This window comes from Lissotriton vulgaris, chromosome 4_1, assembly GCF_964263255.1.
Source record: "Lissotriton vulgaris chromosome 4_1, aLisVul1.2, whole genome shotgun sequence".
In the NCBI taxonomy this organism is placed as follows: Eukaryota; Metazoa; Chordata; class Amphibia; order Caudata; family Salamandridae; genus Lissotriton; species Lissotriton vulgaris.
Genome location: NC_141691.1, coordinates 1,380,944,995 through 1,380,966,304, shown reverse-complemented (window position 1 = coordinate 1,380,966,304; position 21,310 = coordinate 1,380,944,995). Strand labels below are relative to the sequence as shown.

Sequence of the window (21,310 nt, the reverse complement as noted above, 5' to 3'; positions counted from 1 at the left end):
CGATAGCCAGTATGGTTTCGGGGTAGTTCACGATTACGGGCAGTTATGGTCTCAAAGAGGTTACATGACCTCCTCGGGTTCTCCCATTAGGAATGGAGAATTCGTGAGATTATTGTTAGAGGCATTACAAGGCCCGACAGCTATTGCAGTAGTCAAATGTGCTGCGCATACAAAAAATGTAGATTTTGTGTCACAAGGTAACCGCTATGCGGATGAAGTAGCGCGTTACTGAGCAGAGCAAGGATATTCTCACACTGATGTGAAAGTGGGGGGGAATTCAGGAAAGAACTGAATTGACAATGTTGTTAGACACTGTAGATACGTGGGATGAGCTAAGGAGTGTTCAGGAGAATGCACCAGAAGATGAGAAAAAGGGCTGGGAAACAGCTGGGTGTATAAAAAGCGAGATGAATTTTTGGATCTCTGCCGATGGGAGAGCAGTCTTACCAAATGAACTTGTTAGTCCAATGGCAAGGACATTGCATGGATCAGCACACATAGTTAGAGATGCCATGGTGAGAGTATTCAGACAAACGTGGTTTAATCCTAAGTTTAGAGTAGCGGCAGAAGCAGTATGTCAGCGATGTGCGATCTGTCAGCAACTAAACGTGGGAAAGAGAACACCAGTTACATTGAGTCACATTGGGAGGTCTGGGGGGCCTTTCAATAGAATGCAGCTTGATTTTATAGAAATGCCTAAATGCAATAAACTCAGATACGTTTTAGTGATTGTCTGTATATTTTCTAGATGGGTTGAAGCTTACCCTACACGTAGATGTGATACACTTACAGTAGCAAAACTGTTACTTAGAGAGTTAATACCGAGGTTTGGGGTGCCCTCCTCTTTGGAATCGGACAGAGGAACTCATTTCAACAGCGAAATAGTGAAGATGTTGTGCTCAGCTTTGAGTATCGATCAGAAGCTCCATTGCAGTTATCGACCAGAAGCTTCAGGGATAGTAGAGCAAATCAATAGCACAATTAAGTCCAGACTTGCTAAAGTTTGTTCATCAACATCCCTGAGTTGGCCAGACGCACTTCCAGTGGTTCTTATGAGCATACGTAGCACACCAGATAGAAAAACAGGTCTCTCTCCACATGAGGTGCTAATGGGGAGAGCTATGAGATTGCCATCGGTTCCGACTGCAGCGTTATTGAACATCACAGACGACTTGATCTTGGACTACTGCAAGGGACTATCTGATGCCATTAATTCTGTGTCCCTCCAGGTCCAGGCTGCAGAGGTTCCATCAGCACAAGACTTGTGCCATGATCTGAGTCCTGGGGACTGGGTTTTGGTGAAAAAGCATGTCAGGAAGAACTGCTTAGACGTGCGTTGGCGAGGACCATGTCAAGTCATACTTGTTACGAACACTACAGTCAAGTGTGGAGGCCTGCCAAATTGGATACATGCTTCACACACCCGAAGAGTGCCAACACCTCTAGAAGAAACAGCTCCTCTCTCGGATGAGAATCCAGCGGAAAGCGGAGAAGCTATAGAGGGGGAAAGCCAAGCTGTAGAGGTGATTGAAGAGGCGGAGACTGTGACGGAACAGCTCGATGAAAGTCAAGACATTAGTGAGACCGAAGTCGCCTCAGGAGAAGAAAGTAACTGGGAGATTGAATCAGATACTGAACAAGCTGAGAGTGACCAAGAGACAAGTCCCAGAACAAGGAGCAGGAGGACAAGGAGTGACAAAGCCAGTTGGCCAGAGAGAAGAAGGAGGCCAAGCTTAAAGGCACAACAGGAGAAAACTCTTGTCCCAATCTCTGAAGAATCAGACCAAGAAGAGGAAACTACAGACTCAGGCACGGAGAGTCCAAGGAGATCGAGAAGGGTACGTGTGCCCTGCAGAAGGTACGCCACCCCAGAGTGGACTTATCTAGCAGATGTCTTGGGGACAGAAATCTGGGAGAGTGAAGAACGTGAAAGTAATCGATCTCGATCCATTTGTGGCAGTGGAGATATGGATGTTGACTCCTGGACTCGAGACTGAGGGATTACTGACTTTCACACTTCCCATACCCCCATACTTGAGTCGGATTAAAGATTTAGTGCTAAACAGATTACAATTTCCAACATTTGGTCATCAAATTCCGGAAGAAGAAGAAAAAGTCATTTGTTTTGAATTATTGGAACTTGTTGCGAGAGCTGCAGGTACGAGAATAATTGTTGATGTATAAAGACTTTTTGTATATAAGTTATAAAGAAGAAGATAACCTAGCGCCGAGTGGAAAGAAGAATAAAATTAGGGATTACATTTAGAGGACGGAGAAGGGTTAGGGTTGTCTGTTGTTACAAATAAAGAGACATTGTTGAACTTCTTCGCAAAGGAAAGAGTTACGCTGTTTTGGTAACATGGAGAACGGCAACCCAAACCGAAAAGTTAAATGTATAATAGGTACACTTATAGCAGTAGTATTATTTCTCATAATTACAGTCGTAACAATATCATACATAATAGGACATGAAACTGATAAAGAAATAGCAGATGTTAAGCCTGTAACGACTTTGAAACCTGCTCTTGATGGGAAGAAGGAGGAGAGCAATGTTATCCGTGAAAAGGCGTTATTGGCAGATGAAGCTCGTAGATTACATGTAGACGAGTCGCAGGGAAACTTTAGGTCAAACGCATATGCTAAACTGTTATACGAATATATCGATGCCATGGAGGCCAAAGATTGCTACGTTTGTATGCAAATGCCGGCTTCTGTAGATGAGGGCATTAGATATCATCATCTCCCATTGACTTATGGGATAACATGTAGTTTACTGCTTAGTATATTTTATGGTAGAGAAGGATTTGAGTACTACTTTTCAAATTATGATTCGGTACTGCCTGAAGTTCCGAATTATAAGCAAATGAATAAGTGGGACTATTACAAAAAGGAGGATAGACTAGCCAAATTCTTTCTTCCTTGGAATACACTAGATACATCATACGCACGCAGAAATAATTTGACTTGCAGGGTGTCAGAGATTGAGAAAAAGTTTATAGGACAAGTAGATGACCGATACAGAAGGCAGAAGATTCTAAAAATGTCAGGACAGTGGAAAACTGATTGGACAGAAGAAGAGAAGGCACATAAAAAGAAAGGGAGCAATGGTCCAATAGCATTGGATAGAACGCAGAAAGGAAAGTTATGTTTAACTCGAAGCAAGACATATTATGAGAGTGTATTTGTAGGTGAAGTAAATTGCGAACATGCTTTTCGATTAGAGTACTATACGAAGGATTTCATGAAGGAGATGCAAGTGATTCCTAATGTATATTTTGTATGTGGAAGAAATGCCTATGTAAAACTGCCTGACAATTGGTATGGTTCGTGTTACTTGGCAATTGTCTTCCCCAAAATATACCATGCAAAGGATTTAGCGATCATAGAAGGAAAGGCTTCGACAAGAACGAAAAGAGAAGTAGGAGATGCAGAAGTGGTAGGAGACGTATTTGGAGCGATGTTTCCTATGTTAGGTTTAATACTTAACGATGTTAAGATCAGGAGACTAGCTACAGTTGTAGACAGATTATCTGCAAGTACTGCAAGGTCATTAATGCTAATAGAAGGTGAGATGCAATCGATTAGAGCAATGGTTCTTCAGAATCGACTTGCTCTTGATGTGCTATTAGCAAAAGAAGGCGGAGTTTGCAAGGCTTTGAAGGTCCAGGAATGTTGTACTTATATTCCTGATAATTCAAAACCACTTGAGAAGGTCATAAGAAACATTACACAGATTCATCAAGAAATAGAAGATATGACAAAAATAAATGTTTGGGAAAAAGTAGGTCATGGAGTAGGAAAGGTTGGAAGTTGGTTTGCTAACCTTGGTAAAAGTATAGTATGGTATATATTAAAACCTGTATTAATAGTATTAATTTGTATAATCGCATTGTTAGGATTTGTGAAACTATATAAATGGTATAGGACGAACCGGTTACAAAGGTCTATGAGAGAACAAGAAAGGAGATTAGCTGCCTTATGAGATCAACAGTATAAAAGCTTGAGAGCACTTGAAATGATGAAAAGAGGGAATGATGTAACTAGTTCTATTTAAAGGTGATATTCAAATTGCATTTAGTGATGACTCCTAAAGGTCATCAAAGGGGGGAACTGAGAGAGCGCAATTTGAATAAAATGTATATCCGAGTCATATTTAGAAGTATATTGTATAAACGTAGGAATGAAATGTATATCGAACGTGAAGTTGACGCTTATAGCATAAAGTTAACAGACGTAACCAAAGTAATATAGGAAATGTAACTGTATTCACTTTAGAATGTATTAGATTTAGAAGGCCCGCATTCATAGTGGGCTAATGTAGAAATGCTTACGAATAGAAGAACGTGCAAAGTAGAATTCATGTACGTGTGTAACTTTAAATGCAGAAACGGCGAGAAATGTAACATGGAGAAATGTGCAGAGAGCATACACATAACGATGTAACAAATGAGAATATAAAATTATATTCTACGTAATTGTATTCTATGTAAAATGTATTCACATATGAGCAAGGGATTTGCTAAATGCGATCATATATAAATGTATGTTAAAGGTTATACTGTGTAGAAGAAGTTGGTAGGAATGTTAGAAGAGTTTAGGTCATTTGTGATTATAACCTGACAGACCAAGGGTTCGCAGGAGTGTAGTCTGCTGTTGGTAATTTAGTGGGCTCACAGGAGTCGTGAATAGCCTTCACTTGAATGTGCGAGCCAAAGAGTCTAGTTCTTGTTAGATTTAAGGTGACAAATGTCGGATGAAGTTTATTGCCTAAACATGATGGGAGACGATTGGAATTTGAGTCTTGTTTGAAATGACCATTCACAGGACCAAGAAGGGTTACAATCATAGTCGTAAAGAATAAAGTTCTGATAAGGTGATAGATTTTGCTCCAAAAGTGTCAAAGGTAAAGTTGAATGAAGTCACCAGCAAGAAGACGAAGATGGCGTCTAAGGAGAAAGGTCAACTTAACGGACGGCGAAGAGACGAAGCCATGGAAAGAGCTAGAAGATGACCTCACGGGGAAAGTCCGTGGTGGGCGTCGAAGGGGCGTTCCATCCACACTGTGATTGTGTATTTTAGGGACAGCACCCCGGGGAGGGGAGAAGCAAGAGCGAAGAGACAGATGGCCTGAGAGTTAGGAGCAAGCGCTGAGAGAGATCAGAGTGCAAGGGAGCAGTAGGCCGAGGACCCTTAGAAGAGCGGATGGGTAGGCAGAAAGGGTACTGCTTCTTGAACTTAAGTTACCTTTAGAGGCTAAGAGAGTTGAACTTCTTAGGGAGTCAACTGCTGACACCTTTTTAGGGTTCTAGAAACTTGCGAAGTAGGGATGTCACCTAGTATAGAGTAGGGACAGATTTAACTTGATTATTTTTCTCTTTCTGTAGAAGACGCAGAAGAACCACTTCATATCGATGCTTTTTAATTTGCTGATTTTGGAACTGACTTTAATTGTATTCGTTTGTAGACTGAGGTTCTTTAGGGAATATATGTTCCTATTGGTTCCTGTATATTTGATGAATTTGATCCTGAGAGGATTGTATATGCAACTTTTCTTAATTTTATATTAAACCTTTTAAACTTTATCAGTTGTAAGTGGTTCTTCAGAGTGTTGTCAGTTAATGGGGTTTATCTAACCTATGCAGGGGTTTGTCTTTTACTCAATGACAGAAACCAATCGATCCAAAATTGTCGAATGAGATAAGTTATCAAATTGATCATAAAAGATATTAAAATCTCATTCCCCGCAGTAACGAGCGACCTGCCAGCTGTGGTGCCAGCAAGGAGGCGATGGGCAGCCTCCCAGGTAGGAATGTCTTCATGTCTCTGCAGGTAGACTTGGGGACGAGAGAGGGCGAGGTGGCAATGACAAGCTTCTCTGCACTCGGTTCACGTGGGCTTCGTGCCATGCCAGTGGCCTTGGCCTGTCTAGTGCTGTTAATGACAGCAGTTTATTAATTTGTATTTTTTATTTTAGAACACATCGGAGCGCTAAGAAGAAGCATAAAGCAGAACTCAGGCGCTTTTTAAAGCACCCACATGACGAGATATGAAAACAGAACAGACGGTCTGCATCAAGTTGTTATCCGGTGCTAGCTGAACTGTCTCCTTTATTAAACACTGAGGTTTAAGGGTAGGACACGGGAGTCATGACTGACAGGGAGTCCTCTGTGCCCTCGGGCCCTACGAGATACCAGGATGGCACCAAGCCATGCGTGCTGTCCTGACAATGGGAGTCCGGTGGCAGGGAACACCTGGTGCCAGGGTGGAACAGATGCTGTTTAAGACTGTCCCATCTGCGGTGCCACACGAGGGCTCTGCGATGCCCTGGGATGTGGCAGGTTACAGACAGGTAGCCTTGAAAACCAAGCTCCTTGCGGGTGCCCGTCACCAGCTAGAGCTGCTTTTGACATATAGAATGGGGCAAAAAAGTTCTGGTGGTCACTCCCCAGGGGACTTATACATGTCTGGGGGAAGCTGTGCCTTCCTTAAATGGAGACTGGGGCTCCTTCTAGATCCCCAATCCACGCCCACTGCTCGGACTGCGTGGGGCATTGATGGCTGGCACGAGGTAAAATGAATAAAATGGAGCTCATTATGGGTACAGGGATGGCTCCTGTAAGAAGATTTTGATATTTTGCAACTTTCTAATCTGGTGCATCTTATTCGAAGTAGCGCAGCTTGTTCTAAGACCCTCTGTTCCTACCAGGAGAGCTGTACACATCTGACCCCAGTAGTGACCGCTAGAAGACTGTTTAATTTCTAAGCAGGGTCCTGCAGAAAGCCCTACTACAACACCCTTGGTGTGCCTCACTGTTAGATAATTAACAGCATTTTGGAGTGTTCTGTGAAATTTCTATTCTTTCATTTGGGTTTCTTGATGTAATTCTGGCTGACAGCTTCTACGGTGGGGGTCCTTTGTTGGTTCAGTGGGCACCAAGCAGTGCTGTTGTGAATGGTTAGTTGGTAGTATTGAGGAGGATTCTAATGAATGCTTCAGTGGGGTGCCAGGGGTGTCGTGCGATGATGCTTGGAGGTGTCCAGCTGTACTCCTGTGATAATGGCCACAGAGGAGGTGGTCAGGTCTGTTGCCAATGGCCTCTGCAGTGTGGTGTCAGGCCATTCTGCTACTAGGCAGTGCTGCTACTGGGCCATGCTGCGTTGTCTTGACTAAGGAAGCACCAGATGCAGCTGCTCTTGGAAGAGGTTGCGCTGGAATACACGGATCCAGACGCTCCTTAATGAGACTGATTATATGAGCACGTAGTGGAAGGTATTTGGGTCACTCTTCTTAATATAGCCCCAGCACATTGATAGGTGTATCACTCATCACTAACACAGAGGGCAACTGGATGTGGCCTTTCTGATTAGAACTTGTTGACAGTCTGATCCTACAGATGTTCTCGTCAAAGAGGGTCGAGGTCATTGTCTGCAAATAACACTCATGCTATTTCTGAGCCATCTACGATTCACAAAAGGGGGTGGTGATGAACAGAGTGTCTGAATTGAGCAGACCACTCTTACCCAGTCCAAAGATCAGGGCTTGATCCATCACCGTTATTTATCTCACTGCCCCATCCCAGCTCAGAACCTGGCTATATGCAAATCAGTCTGTCCCTGGCCCAGTGCATCATGGGAACAGGGCAGACTAAACTACCAAGCCAATTCTTTACCAGAAAGGAGACAAGCTACCGGGGACCGGTTTCTGGCATTTCAGCCGTCTTCGGCCCGGCTTGCTTGAATCCTGATGGAGCAGTGAGAAAGGGACTCATGTCTGAGTATACCCTGCCACACCTATAGTGGCCAAAATCGATTCACAAAAGGGGGTGGTGATGAACAGAGTGTCTGAATTGAGCAGACCACTCTTACCCAGTCCAAAGATCCATCACCGTTATTTATCTCACTGCCCCATCCCAGCTCAGAACCTGGCTATATGCAAATCAGTCTGTCCCTGGCCCAGTGCTTTCTGCTTAATTCAGAGACTCTGTCCCTCACCACCCCTTGTTGTAAATATTTTTGTCCACCCTAAGCGTGGAAGGGTATTCTCAGATGTGAGACCCTTGCTCATTGCACCATCAGGATTCAAGCAAACCGGGCCGAAGACGGCTGTAATGCCAGAAACCGGTCCCCGGGAGCTTGTTTCCTTCCCAGTGTAAGAATTGGCTTTTGTAGTTTGGTTTGCCCTGTTCCCATCATGCACTGGGACAGGAACAGACTAATTTGCATACAGCCAGGTTCTGAAACTGGGATGGTGCAGTGAGCTAAAAAACGGTGTTGGATCTAGCCCTGATCTCTTGACTGGGTGAGAGCTTTCTGCTTAATTCAGAGACTCTGTCCCTCACCACCCCTTGTTGTAAATATTTCTGAGCCATCTGGCACAAGTGCGCCATCTTCCCCTTCCATCTTCCAAGCAGTGAGCACCCCTCCCCTTCCTATGCCATGTTCCATCTTCAACTTCCCTTTGCTCGTTTTCTATTTCCATTTGCCCATTCGTTTTCCCACTTCCCCTCTCTACATTTGACTCGATTTCCAATGCAACACAAGGCACTTTGTCGGCATGGTAAGTCGTTATTGTCAAAAGAAATGCACCCAATATTTTTGTGTATTATTTAATGTTGGCGCACATATTTGTTGTTGGATCCTTTTCCTTCAAGGGGCAAACCACTGCTTGCCGCCTTTGGGAGTCCTGTAAGGTATTAGGCCTCATTAATGAGCTTGTGATGCAGTGCAGTGCAGTGAAGTGCAGTGCAACGCAGCAAGCCACCTTACTGTGCTGCACTGCATGACAGGGAAAGGGCAGGAATGCGTCATATTTAAGGCAATATGGTGCATCCCTGTCCTTTCCCTTGCACACTTTTAGCAGCCTAGCGCCAACACAGACTCCCTTGCAGCATGGTGCAAAGATGCCCTCATTGTATTCAGGATTATTTTTGTGCAGGAAGGAATACCTTCCTCCACAAAAAAGCAGCCCATATAGAAAGAGGATGAACAGAGATATTTCTCCTCGCTATGTCTCCGTGGGAAGGTGTACGATTTTGGCACATCCCCAGGTTTACAAGTTCTTGTAAATCTGAGGATGTTTTAAAATCCATTGGATATGTGTGGGAACAACCATGCAATGACATGGAACGCCTTCCCAGGCAGAGGTAGGCAAGGCAGCAAACTATGCTGCGTACTCCAGATTTTTGAAGCCACTCACAGCCAAGCAAAGGGGCTTTGCGTGGCTTTAAAATCTGACTTAGAGGTTTGCGTGGTGCATACGTGATACAACCCTCTCATAAACAAACCCCTTAGATTCTGAACAGCACCACTACCAACTACATATGAGCATATACTAAAGATGTACAAAAAAGTTGCTGGCCTGTTATGGGATGATCAACTGCAAGAGCTGCTTTAACAAGTGAAGAATCAATCAGATTGTAAAAAGAATATGACAAGTCACATGTTAACATTATACAAAAGCAACAAACAAGTATTTGTGTCAGTAAGATGCCTTTCAGAAATAGCAAGGTCACTACTACAGCTACCGCTGAAAATCATAAATGAGATAGGTACCTGTTCTTCTTTGCTATTTATAATGACTAATACTGCAGATAGCTCCTCACAGGACTGCTTTGCATCTTCATATATCTCATCTACTGTTTCAAAGTAATAGCAGCTGTTGGCAAAGTTCTTCCACTCAGCAGGACAACCTAAAATAATTGATATATTCTGTTAATATTGCAATGGCCCGTAATGCACATAAACTAACATTAGTGAATAAAATATGCAGAAACTATCAACGTAGATACATTTTCTGTCCCCCTAGTTAGTTTCTCTATCTAAGCAAGTTTTTACAAGAGCCATAACGCACACAATCTGGGATAGTACAAACAAAATAAGATTTTAACATCTAGATGTAACAAATACTTATTGCAGAATATCAATTAACACAGTATTAATAAAGTACACATATATTATATAGGTAAGTCTATACATACCATAACTCCACATACTTGCCTTGACAATATACATAAAATTGCTTGACAATATCAGCAAGGTAAGTAGATGTGGCGATGGAAATGTCGACATGTACTTTCAGGATATATATATATAACAAGATGAGAAGGTTGTAATTTAAAAAATATTTCTTCTGCACGTACATCTCTAATATATATTTAACTAACACTGCTTAATTTGTGCCATTGTTTGTCGGGCCTTGACACTAGCACTTATTCCGTAACACCATATTTATGTTAGTCTACCACACGGTGGCACTGTCAGTCTGTTTTAAAAAAAAGCATGAGCCAAGTGTTTACAAATCCAAAATACGCTTTAAAAAAATAATAATTATACCAGGGCACTCAGGCTATTCTTATAACTTTGGGTCACCTAGTATAGTCCAAATTGTCACATTCATAGGACTGTAATGGTAAGTTGGTATCATTAGTACTGATATTTAGTAGCACTGGCAGGGACCATTTGTGGTTCAAGCTTAGGAGTCCTGAGAAATACCTTGTCTCCTTGCACTTTTTATTTGACAGATTAAGCACTGCTTGAAGACATAGTGGTTGACAATATTCTACAGTCGATATTGTTGCAGTTTGCTATTTTTAAACTCAATATTGTGAAATATATTCCACAATACATAAGTGTCACCAAGTGTACACCCTCAATATCTAGTGACTCAACAAAGAAGCCAGTTAGTCCAATATGTCAACCATATCTCTGCAAAGTTTGATTCCATTGCTCCCTTTTCCACAAGAAGCAAAATAGCACATCCTACTTTGCCAACTCACCAAATATGTTGCTACTATCTCAGAAATATCACTGTAGATGACATCTTCTCTACCTGAACAAAAGTGCAAACTTCCTCTCTAAAAATTAGTGAAATAAGCCTCTTCATTCCTTCTACTTCACCAAATCTATCATTTGGCACTAGAGGTCGAAATGGGCAGGATCGAAGGGGCACGGAGTGCTCATACTTTTTTAATTTATGAGAAACAGTTCCCCTACTTTTTGTGAAAAGACAACTGTCCGGGGCGTTTTTTCCGATAGTTTAAATGCTTCGGCTAAAGTGTCATTTAGAGAGTTTCCTGTGCTGTGATACCGAGGGAGGGCCAGACAGCTAAACAATAAACAAGTCTTCCGCCAGGGTGTCTGCTGCCTGGAAGAAACGTAAATGTGTGCAAATGTAAAGGCTGGTTGGAATTCGGTACTGGCTTTAATTGATGGAATCACTTGAAGCTCGTGATCTCAAAGATTTACTCTTTTGGAGTGGTAGTTCAAGGGAGTTACCAACTGAGCTGTGAAATACTTGCTTTTAATAGACAGTTATTTACAAAAAATGTACGTATAATCTGGATAGAACTAAAATTCATATTTTGGAAGCACCATTTTATCTTACACCTTTTTGCGCATTTTGCAGCAGTCTATCTTATACTGCGTGTAATGAAACGTTAAATAATTACTTGCATCACAGTGCTTTCTGTCACAGGATAGGACCTTGTAGCACTAAAAAGCACACGTCATTATTCTCCACTACACCAACAAAGATTTAATTCTGTGGCTCTCTGGTTAACCAAGACCTCTGCCAGGCATTAACTAATAGAGGTTTCATAATATACTATAGTGCATTTGCCACTGATTACCTTTTTGTAATATTTTTTAATTTATGCAGGACACTATTTTATATGTAGCTACCTGATGTTGAAAGACCCAAAAAACGTATAGAATATTTAGTTTTTTTGGCAAAACCTCTGACCCCACCCCGAGCTCACTGCCCCTGCGCCCCCATTGCATGCAGCATCACAGTTCCCATACTTTTTTTTACTGCACTTCAACCGCTGTTAAGCACCTCAGCAAAATTATTATCACCACCTCTCTACTACCTAATTAAAGACACTGCCTAACCAAAAATGGCACCTCTCTCTTGGTCATCTAGCAACTTTTGCACTTTACTGTCTGCTGCATCTCTGAGATACTGCAGGCTATGACGCCAGTAAAACCAGAATTTAAAATACTACTCACTCACCTCAGGGATTCCACCTCTCTCCGTGCCACCTCAACATAGGCACAAAGTTCCTCTCTGTGCCACTTGGCATAATTTCTGATTATATTCTTATTTGGCCAAAAGGTCCATTAGGAGAATATTCCCACTACTGTGTTGCAGAGTCAAAAAACCTTGAAACCTCTTTTCATTGCATCGATAAACTGTTTCTGCAGATCCTTCTCCTACCTCGCCGCCAAGACCTGGAACACCCTCCCTGCCCACCTATGGCAGACCCAAGACCTACACGCCTTCAGAAGACTCCTCAAGACCTGGCTCTTCGAGCAGTAGCGGCACCCCCTTCCCTCAGCGCCTGGAGACCCTTACGGGTAAGTAGCGCGCTTTACAAGTACTCTGATCAGCTATTTTTTAACCTCAATATTCTGAGAGCTATTCCACAATACACAAGTGTCACCAAGTGTACCTCCTCAATATATGTGAACTCAACAAAGAAGAAAGGTACTTTGATATGTCACCCCTTTCTCTGCAACTTTTAAGAGTCCATCACTCCCTTTTCTCTTTTCTGTGGGTCAAACTTGTACATCTGGCAAATCCAAGTGCCTTCAGTTACTTTACCATGGTAAATGGGTCGCTGAGTGACTTATTGGGATTGATCCAAGAACACTTCCCAGCGGGGTGTCAAATGGTTAGAAATTATCCAATTATTTAAGCATCATTATTTATATTACTCTACTTTTTAAGGTGGAGCTCTTGAGACCTGTGTTATCTACTTTGTGGGTTTACAGCCAGCTCACTGCTTGTCATTTGTTTGTTTCAGTGTCCTGTAAAAATCCTTGTTTAGGGTATTAGGGTTAGCTTCAGAATCACTAGCAGCCCTCATAGGGCATCTATTCAAAAAAGGGTGCATTATGTTGTTACATGTGCTCCACGCCTCCACCTCTATCACACAAAGCTCTAGGTCTACGACGGATTGGGAAGATGCTTGTCAGCACATGTCTTTTAGGACAGGTTCAGCTTCTGCTATCCACATTGCTGCTGTGATAGAAGATCCTCCTGAAGAGGCAGTCGAATCGGGGGATCGATCGCCATGCTGAGTAGCTCGGGATACCAGTATCTTCGTACCCAATCCGGAGCCACAAGAATGACTTGGGCCCGGTCGCGCCTTATCTTCTTCAGCACTCTGGGCAGAAGTGGTATTGGCGGAAAGGCGTACAACAGACCGCAGCTCCACTAGCGCCGAAAAGCGTTGCCGAGTGAGTGCCGACTTGGAAACTTATGACATTGCGTGTTCTCTTCGGTGGCGAATAGACTTCTGGCCCAGGAACGCACTCGATGGCCCCCTTGGCCAAGAGGGCAGCGACTCACTGTTGGAGAAGCGCAAAGTGATCCCCCGACATGCGTTGGAACTGAAGAGACATGGCCGGGGGGTAGACTCGAAGGGGAGGGAGTAGCCCCTCCGGATGAGCTGCAACACCCACTTCTCGGAAGTGACAGAACGCCAGTGGGGAAGGTGATGGTGAATCCTGCCATCCACTGGCGTGGGATGCGACCCGAAGCTCAGACTAGGAAGGCTTCGAGGTAGACGTCGCAGGGGCGGAGGTGGACTAAACCTCACGCCGGCCCCCAGAGCCACCGAGGCGGCCACCGCGCCCACGTGCCCTCTGAGTCTGGTTCTGCGCAGGCTTCTGGCTGAACGAATGGCCAGGGGTGCCTCTGCCATGGCCACGAAAGGAATGAAACGTGGAAGTGGCCAGTCGCGTGGTGGAAAGGCCCAAGGACTTGGCCGTAGCTCGAGAGTCCTTAAAACAATCCAGTGCCGTGTTGGCCTTATCACCAAATAGGCGACTGCCGTCAAAAGGCATGTCCATGAGCGAGCTCTGAATGTCCAGGGAGAACCCAGTGAACCTCAGCCAGGCGTGGAGCCGAAGCGACATGGTTGTGGAAATCTCCCTACCAAGGGAGTCCGCGGTGTCCAAGCCACAAGGAATGGCAAATCTAGCCGCGTCCTTACCCTCCGCCACAGCCTGAGACAGCACAGTCTGGACCTCCTCCGGGCACCGAGGCAACACCTCAGCCACGGAATCCCACACTGCATGGGAATAGCGGCCCAGACGGCATGCGGTGTTCACTGACTGCAGTCCTAAGCTGGTTGAATAGAACGACCTCTTGCCAAGCTGCTCCAATCTCTTAAGAGTCCCTATCCGGGGGAGCTGTGGGATAGGCACTCTGGGACGAAGAAACATGAATTGGCAGACTTTCAGGTGTAGGATGAGTGGTCAGAAAAGCAGGGTCACCCGGTGCCGGGCGATGACGCCTGGCGACGTTTTTATCTACAGGGGCCCAGTGGTGGGCCGTAAGCAAGTGCCCAACAAGACTTCGGTGAGGGCATCATTAAAGGGCAGCAGCGGCTCTGAAGAAGTGGACGTCGGCTGCAGCACCTCAGTGAGGAGATTAGTCTTCAGGGTCACCGTGGGGAGAGCGAGGTTAAGGACCTCAGCAGCCCGACAGAGCACCACCGTATACGAGGCGCATTCCTCCATAGTGGGCGGGGGAGAGGCAAGCCCTGTATCAGAGGAGACATCGAGGCCCCCAGCCTCCTCCACGTCATCCACACAGTCCTGCTCAGAATCACACTGACGAGAAAGCGGGTCCTCAAAGCCTTCCCAGTCATCCTCCTCGGCCAGCCCAGAAGGCCATGTAATGGTTTTTAGATCACTTTTCACTTGTTCACGGCCATCACTTAGCTTTAGAAGTGCATCCATGTCTCCAGGTGTATGCCCGCCCTCTATCAAACAAAGTTTTTTTAGGGCGAGGACAGCCGATGATGAAGCATGACACGGGGCGGTGTGTGAGGCCAGTCCATAACTTTTTATGAGATGCCCCCAATGGTGCTGCATCTCAAGATAACTCTGTAGAAACCCATACTAGGGGCAGCCCATTTTTGTGTATACATAGTAGAGTGGAGGCTGGCTTGCCCCTAGGCCCCGTGCCTCTAGTTCCCATCCCCAGCAAGGTCTGGCATTAGTGTGTGTGAACATAAGATAAAAACCTGGTGGAAAGAGCCAGTGAAAATTTCCAAATGCCTCAGTCGAGATAGGAGTTTTCTTCCATGGTGAGGTGAGATCACTTGTACTGCCACATTTTGAACCACTTGAAATCTGTATAGTAAAGTGGATTGCAGGCCCAGTAATTCTAAATGAATGTATATAGTGCTTACTACCCCTGACGAGGTGTTGAAGCTCTTTAAGCTGGGCAGCACGCTGCTCCAGTGCCAAGGTTAGTGATTAAACTGGTGTTACTGGTTATTGTTTGTTATAGGGATTAGTTTGCCACTCAAGCAAACCAATCCATGCTTTCACGCCTGTTTCTTTGTGGTAGATTAAAATAAGAAGAATTATATGTGATCATTAGTGGGACAGAAAGAGGGGGGGTATGTGAGTTCATGCAGATGGTTGGTGGGGTTAATAGAGGTGCTAGAAAAGATTAGGTATTGTTAGGCTGCAGGGGCATGGCTTTTCTAGGTAGGAGTGACTCTGGTGTTTGAAATGTGTTATGGACTATTTGCAATAACACATTAATAAAGATTAACCCTTTCGATGCTGATGACGAGCTCAGCTCGTCATCACCCACGAGTGTCATGTGCTGATGACGAGCTGAGCTCGTCATGGTGCCACTAAAATGGCATTTTCCAGCACAGGGGGGGGAAAACGCCCAGCAGCCATGTGGTTAAGTCAAACATGCATTTGGCTCAGAGAAGGAGAGAGGGCAAGTTAGTCCAGCCTCGATCGATTCAATGATCCAAGTGACAGATGCTCTTTTCCCATCTGCCCTCAGAAATGGAATCCGTTTCCTAAGCACTTTAATTTGAAAGAAGCAGGAAGAGAGCATTATCAAGTTTTTCACTGAAGAAGATAGAATGGGTAAAGAAACCACATATGGGGAGTATGTATAAAGCCAGAGATCTGATTTGCCTTTGATAACTAGTTGGAACAACTTTTTATCTGCATTCTTTTTCAATAGATTGCTGCCCGTACGCTTTCAAATAAATACCATTAGTGGTATAAAAAAGTTATGGGAATAGGGATTGTTGTCTAAGCGATATAATTTTGTGAATGGTCAGCATACAAATATGTAAATTTTAAAACCCATAATAGCTAAGATGTTTGTAAGAGGGTCATATAGATATTAAATAGATGGGCAGATCGAGATTAATCCTGAGGTACCCTACAAGTGACAGAGTTTTGCTGGAATTTAAAAACAGCAAGTTTCACTGGTTGAGAGCGATCGGTTAAAAATACTTTAATCTTTTGAAAGTCTTAACCTCAAGGCCTGCTCCGATGATAGGGTTGAGTATGATGGTGTGGTTTGCCATCTCGAAGGCTGCAAGGAGGTCCTAGGGGACCAGTACCTTGATATGGGCCTGATTAACATCTACACCAATAGAGAAACTGATTCAGATTATGAGCTAGACAAAAACCATCTTGAAAGCTTTCAAGAAAGTTGATTTCCTGCAGATGTTTGTTTCAATCAAAAGATTTTTTATGACCTTAGCACGGGAATTGAGTAAATACATCTAAGAGTAGTTTTTTTCAGTGGACGAAGCACAACCTCCTCCTTAACAGAACTTAAAACTAAGCATTACCCGAGAGAGGAATTTAAAATTTTTAAAAAGAAGGCAGGATGCCAATAATGAGGTCTGAAAGTTATTAAAGAATAAAGTAAGGAAAGTCCAAAGATGTCCCTGAATTAATAGTGGCTAATGTTAAAGTAAAAATGTTCTTGAAATACGTGGAAAGAAAACGTTGTGGGATTTGATTAGATAGCAACAGTTGCTTCAGGAAAGTTCTTATTGCCATAGTGTATGAGCCATCTCTGGAGAAATTCTGGTCATATAAGGCAGCTCCCTTATAAAACTTCAAACGCTTCCTGCCCATGCAATGAGTAAGTGATCTTATTACAATAATATGCTTGCTTTATTTAAAAAAAATGCTTGTAAGAAGGTAAGTGTTTATTAAACACAGCTTTGGCAGAGTAATTGTAATTCTACCACCAAATTAATCTGGTGAAATTTAGTTTTGGAAATGTTAAGACCCAGAAAACACCAGGTGCAAAGTCAGCATGTTTTGTGACCCGTTTTGAGTTTATTGGGGCGTGGCTGTCATTGCTTCACTAAGCCAATTGGTGATGGCCACCTTTTGAGAATCCACAAGTATTCCATTGGGAAACTGTATTCCTTGTATAAGTTGGTCATGGCAGCCAAATTTACTTTGCTCCACTATCGAAACAGAACAAAATCAGTTGGCTGTTAAGAGGATAAATTGTCGTCCAGCAGAAAGATAAGGAATTTGGTAATATAATGATCATAACAAGACCAGTGAAAAAGGGATAAAATACTCAAAACCACATTGTAGGTTCAGATATGATCCAAAGTGTTACAAAAGAGCAGGGAAAGGTCCAGGCATTAGGAACCTGCACCAGTCAGTCTAGTGTAGTGGCAACACAATTAAAGGTGTGGTGCAATGAGCCAGGGACGTGACCCTCCTGCGTCCCCAATGATAGGGAAGGACCCTAAAACCATAGAAGACAAAAAATGGCTCTGCACTCAAATGCTGTAATAAACTACTTATTAATGTAGATTTGTATCCAGAATTTAAAGCCCAAGAAAAATTGTTGTTTTGCAATATGTGATACTAGATGTCAACAATTTAACGCAAACGATGTGAACATTGCGTCTCCCAAATAAATCACGTTGCCAGTCAAGATACTGGGAAAAGTGTTCTCCTTTTATTCTTTATTCAAGTTTTCTTTCATTAAAAACAGCACAGAATTGATAGCCGCGTGACACGGGACTTCTTCAAGGCCTTAACAAGTTTAAAATATGACACATAGTCGCTTCTTGTCAGGCTTTCTGTGGGTAAATGATATCTTTAACGGTAAACCTTTGTATGTTTTGGATACGACACACAGGTGCTTTGTGTCAGGCTCAATATAATCGAGGAAATATTATAACTGGTGAACGGGATATGTATCTCCCAATATCGTAACCGGACATCAGAGTGCGATATTGGGAGATACATATCCCGTTCACCAGTTAAAATAATGTGGAAAATGATTTTTGGAATCCTACCTGGTGAATCCGTGAAGCTCACAGCGCGGTCTACAAGTAAGCTGGCATCTATCAAAATAACTTGCTGGCCAGGGGGGCAGTAGAAGTCTCAATAGACTGGCATAGATGTTGGCCGCTATTCCTGGCCGGCCACATGCAGGCGCAGATGGAAGTAGATGGGTGCTCTGTTGGGACAGTGTGCCACCCATGCACCCACTGCGCATACCTGCTGTACGGACGAGGTGAGGCTAGCTTGATATGGCAGGTAGCAGCTTTGCTCGTGCACCTCAAGCCTCTATTTCCCTACATATGCCTGCCTATGAAACCTGCCACATGCATGTGTAAGTCTAAACAATACAATTTTGGCATCTTTCAACTTGTCTCTCTAAAAGTGACTGAAGAACGCTGAGTGAATTAGCACAATAAACAGGGGTTTCAAGTGTCTAGTCTGCTTAAATGGAACATTTGGAAGTTTGTAGTGCCTTAATTTGAGATATTTCACAGGCTCATGAGTGGCACTTTGGGTGACACTGTATTGCAAATGTAATCAATGACTCAAGCAGTGGAATTTTATCCACCAGTTGCAGGATTTTCTCTACGCTTGGTGATATTACTTCCCCATAGTTTAGGACTTGTCTTAATAGCAGCAGCAATTATCCTTGTAACAGATTTTGACTTCAGTGCTGACTCTTCAGGACTACCCTGATGGTAACAGTTGCCACCATCACGCGCCTAGTAAAAGAAAATACATGTCTGTCCCCAAAGGCCTATATATTATGCATTGCTTTGGAGTAACTGACAACTGTGGCTGTCAAAAAATTGAAAGTATCTTGGAAATGCAAGGCATTTAGCATTAACTATTGCATTTCCTATAGCTCCCTTTCTTGTCATGACTACATCAGAATTATATTTGAATTACTAATATTTCGCTGGCAAAAGGCCATTTATTATGTGTAACAACTGCTACCAGTTCTGACCTTTCAATCTACATTGCATTGAAATCTCGCACTTATAGTTTGTCTATTCCTATTAGGACTTAACTTTAAATATCCAAAGCGCAAAGTAATGCTAGTTTAAAACCCTTACAGAGGACTGGGTGACGGTGTCAAACATAATACAGCCACGTGGCAACTATGATAACTGAAGTCAGTCTACAAACGATGCCAGAGTTCCTCAACCCCACACTTATATCAACATGCTTTTTGCAATAAATAACCATCCGCCTGTGATCAGGGCTCCTCCTCCTCAGATAAACTTAGTTTCTCTGCTGATGTGCCGCCTGTTTCAAAATGATTATGGTTGTCCACTGGCTGACAAGAAGAGAGGTGGATATATTGGGGTGACGAATGCTGAGACAGGAGAGAAGCCTTCTACAGTGCTGTCCACCAAAATGTAAGTCATCAGGGGCAAAGAACCAAACGTGAAGGGGTAGGGATGTCGCAATCTGGCTCGATATTTTACTGTCGGGAGCCAGACTGACTGTAATGATTTGGCTAAACTGTCAGATGCCTCTTAGTGACAGTCAGAGAATGCTCACCCCAGCTGCGGCCTTTCATGGTGCGCTAGGAACTCTGAAATGAGGCCCTATTCCATCGCAAGCACTAGCAGGTGTAGTTAACAAACAATTTGGCATGAGCGGTTTCACTACGAAACTTGAGGGGGCACGCCTGAAAAGTACATGGAGCCCCCCCAAAGAAAACACAAGGAGACGACGGATGGAGCACTGATACTTTAGAGACACCCACCCCCTGTCACAGATCTGAATGGAATCCATCATCGTTCTTTAGCTCACTTCGCCACCCCAGTTCAGACCCAGCTATATGCAAATCAGGCTTGACCCTGTGCCTCACGGGAACAATGCAGCCCAAACTGCCAAGTCAGGTCTTCCCTAGACTGGAAATAATCATCTTGGGAACTGTTTCGGGGTAACACCCCATATCAGCCGGGCTAGGTGGAATCCAATGGCAAAGTGAGCAAGGGACCCACGTTTGGGCATACCCTGCCAACATAGGGCAAACAAAGCAGCCCCCCCCCCCACACAGCTCTCAGGCCAGTGGCCCGCTGCACGTGCAAAGCACTGGAGGGGGACCCCAGCACCACTGAGGCTCCAGGGGCTAATATTATTGGGCGTGAGTAGCACGAATGTGGACCGCAAAGGAAAGCATAGTACCAAAATCAAGTGCCCAAATGAGGAGGAAGATGTGCTTCCAAGGGGGTACAGAGAGGTTAACTAAACATGCTGTAAATCTCAAACTTAATGCATGCCTCATTTCAGACCTTGCAGTGATGCACAAAATACTGTCCTTTGCATTATTTACACCCTTGGGGGCAGATTTACTAAGGGTTTATGTTGGGGTTGTGTCGCGTTTGTGGTGCAGCACAGGCTCAAAATTCTTTTCGGCATTTACTGAGCCCTGCAAAGCCACTTTGTAATGCAATGCAGCTCTAACTATCAGAGGAGGACACAGTGTATTGATCTTATGGTCATGATTTACATTGTACAACAATTTTGGAATTATTTTAATATTTGTTTTACTATTTCATGTATCTAACCGAAGGCTCTTTCGCTTTTATTGATTTTATCCAAATGTGTATTTTAACTGTGTTTAATGGCAGACTGCTGGAAAAATGATCAGGAATTTCTGCTCTGACCATCTTAAGCTAATACATGTATTCCTAAGGCTACAATAATTTGTTACCAGCTTAGACTTTCCAGATGGCATAACGGACCCATTTCTAGTTCATTTTCCAGGACTTTCGCTGAGGTTTTTAGGTCTCGCCTATTCCATCCCGTAGGGATGATAGGCGAGATTTATAGTAAGGCTTTTGAAAAGTCTACCCAGCTGCGGATCGCGTACAGTTCATGTGAGCACAATCACGCGCATTCTCAACAGCTGCCACAATCACGCGCATTCTCAACAGCTTGCATTTGTTACCAGACACTTCGTGCACGCGTCCCGCGCTCCTCCTCTGCTGCCACACGCATTCAGCTCACCAGGCTGCACACCCCCTCACTCTCCATATGGGTGCTGTTTATGTTTGTTTATGTATTTGGCAATTTTTATAGCGCACAACTACCCACGGGGGTCTTGGCGCTCAAAGAAACAGTACGATAGCTATGGCAGATTTTAGTGTGGGAAAAGCCAGGGTTTTTAATTTCTTCCTGAAGCTAATGAGCGTTGAGGCCGTTTTAATGGAAAGGGGGAGTGTGTTTCAGA

The 21,310-nt window shown here is 43.8% G+C and overlaps 1 protein-coding gene across 1 annotated transcript in view; it reads right to left on the bottom strand.

The window, feature by feature from the left end:
- The window catches only part of COLEC12 (collectin subfamily member 12), a 567,105-nt gene that overhangs the window by 77,156 nt on the left and 468,639 nt on the right, over positions 1 to 21,310 (bottom strand). Inside the window, exon 7 of the mRNA XM_086965616.1 lies at positions 9,553 to 9,689. Within this exon, the coding sequence (XP_086821742.1) occupies positions 9,553 to 9,689 (137 nt within the window). The remainder of the gene's footprint in view (positions 1 to 9,552; positions 9,690 to 21,310) is intronic.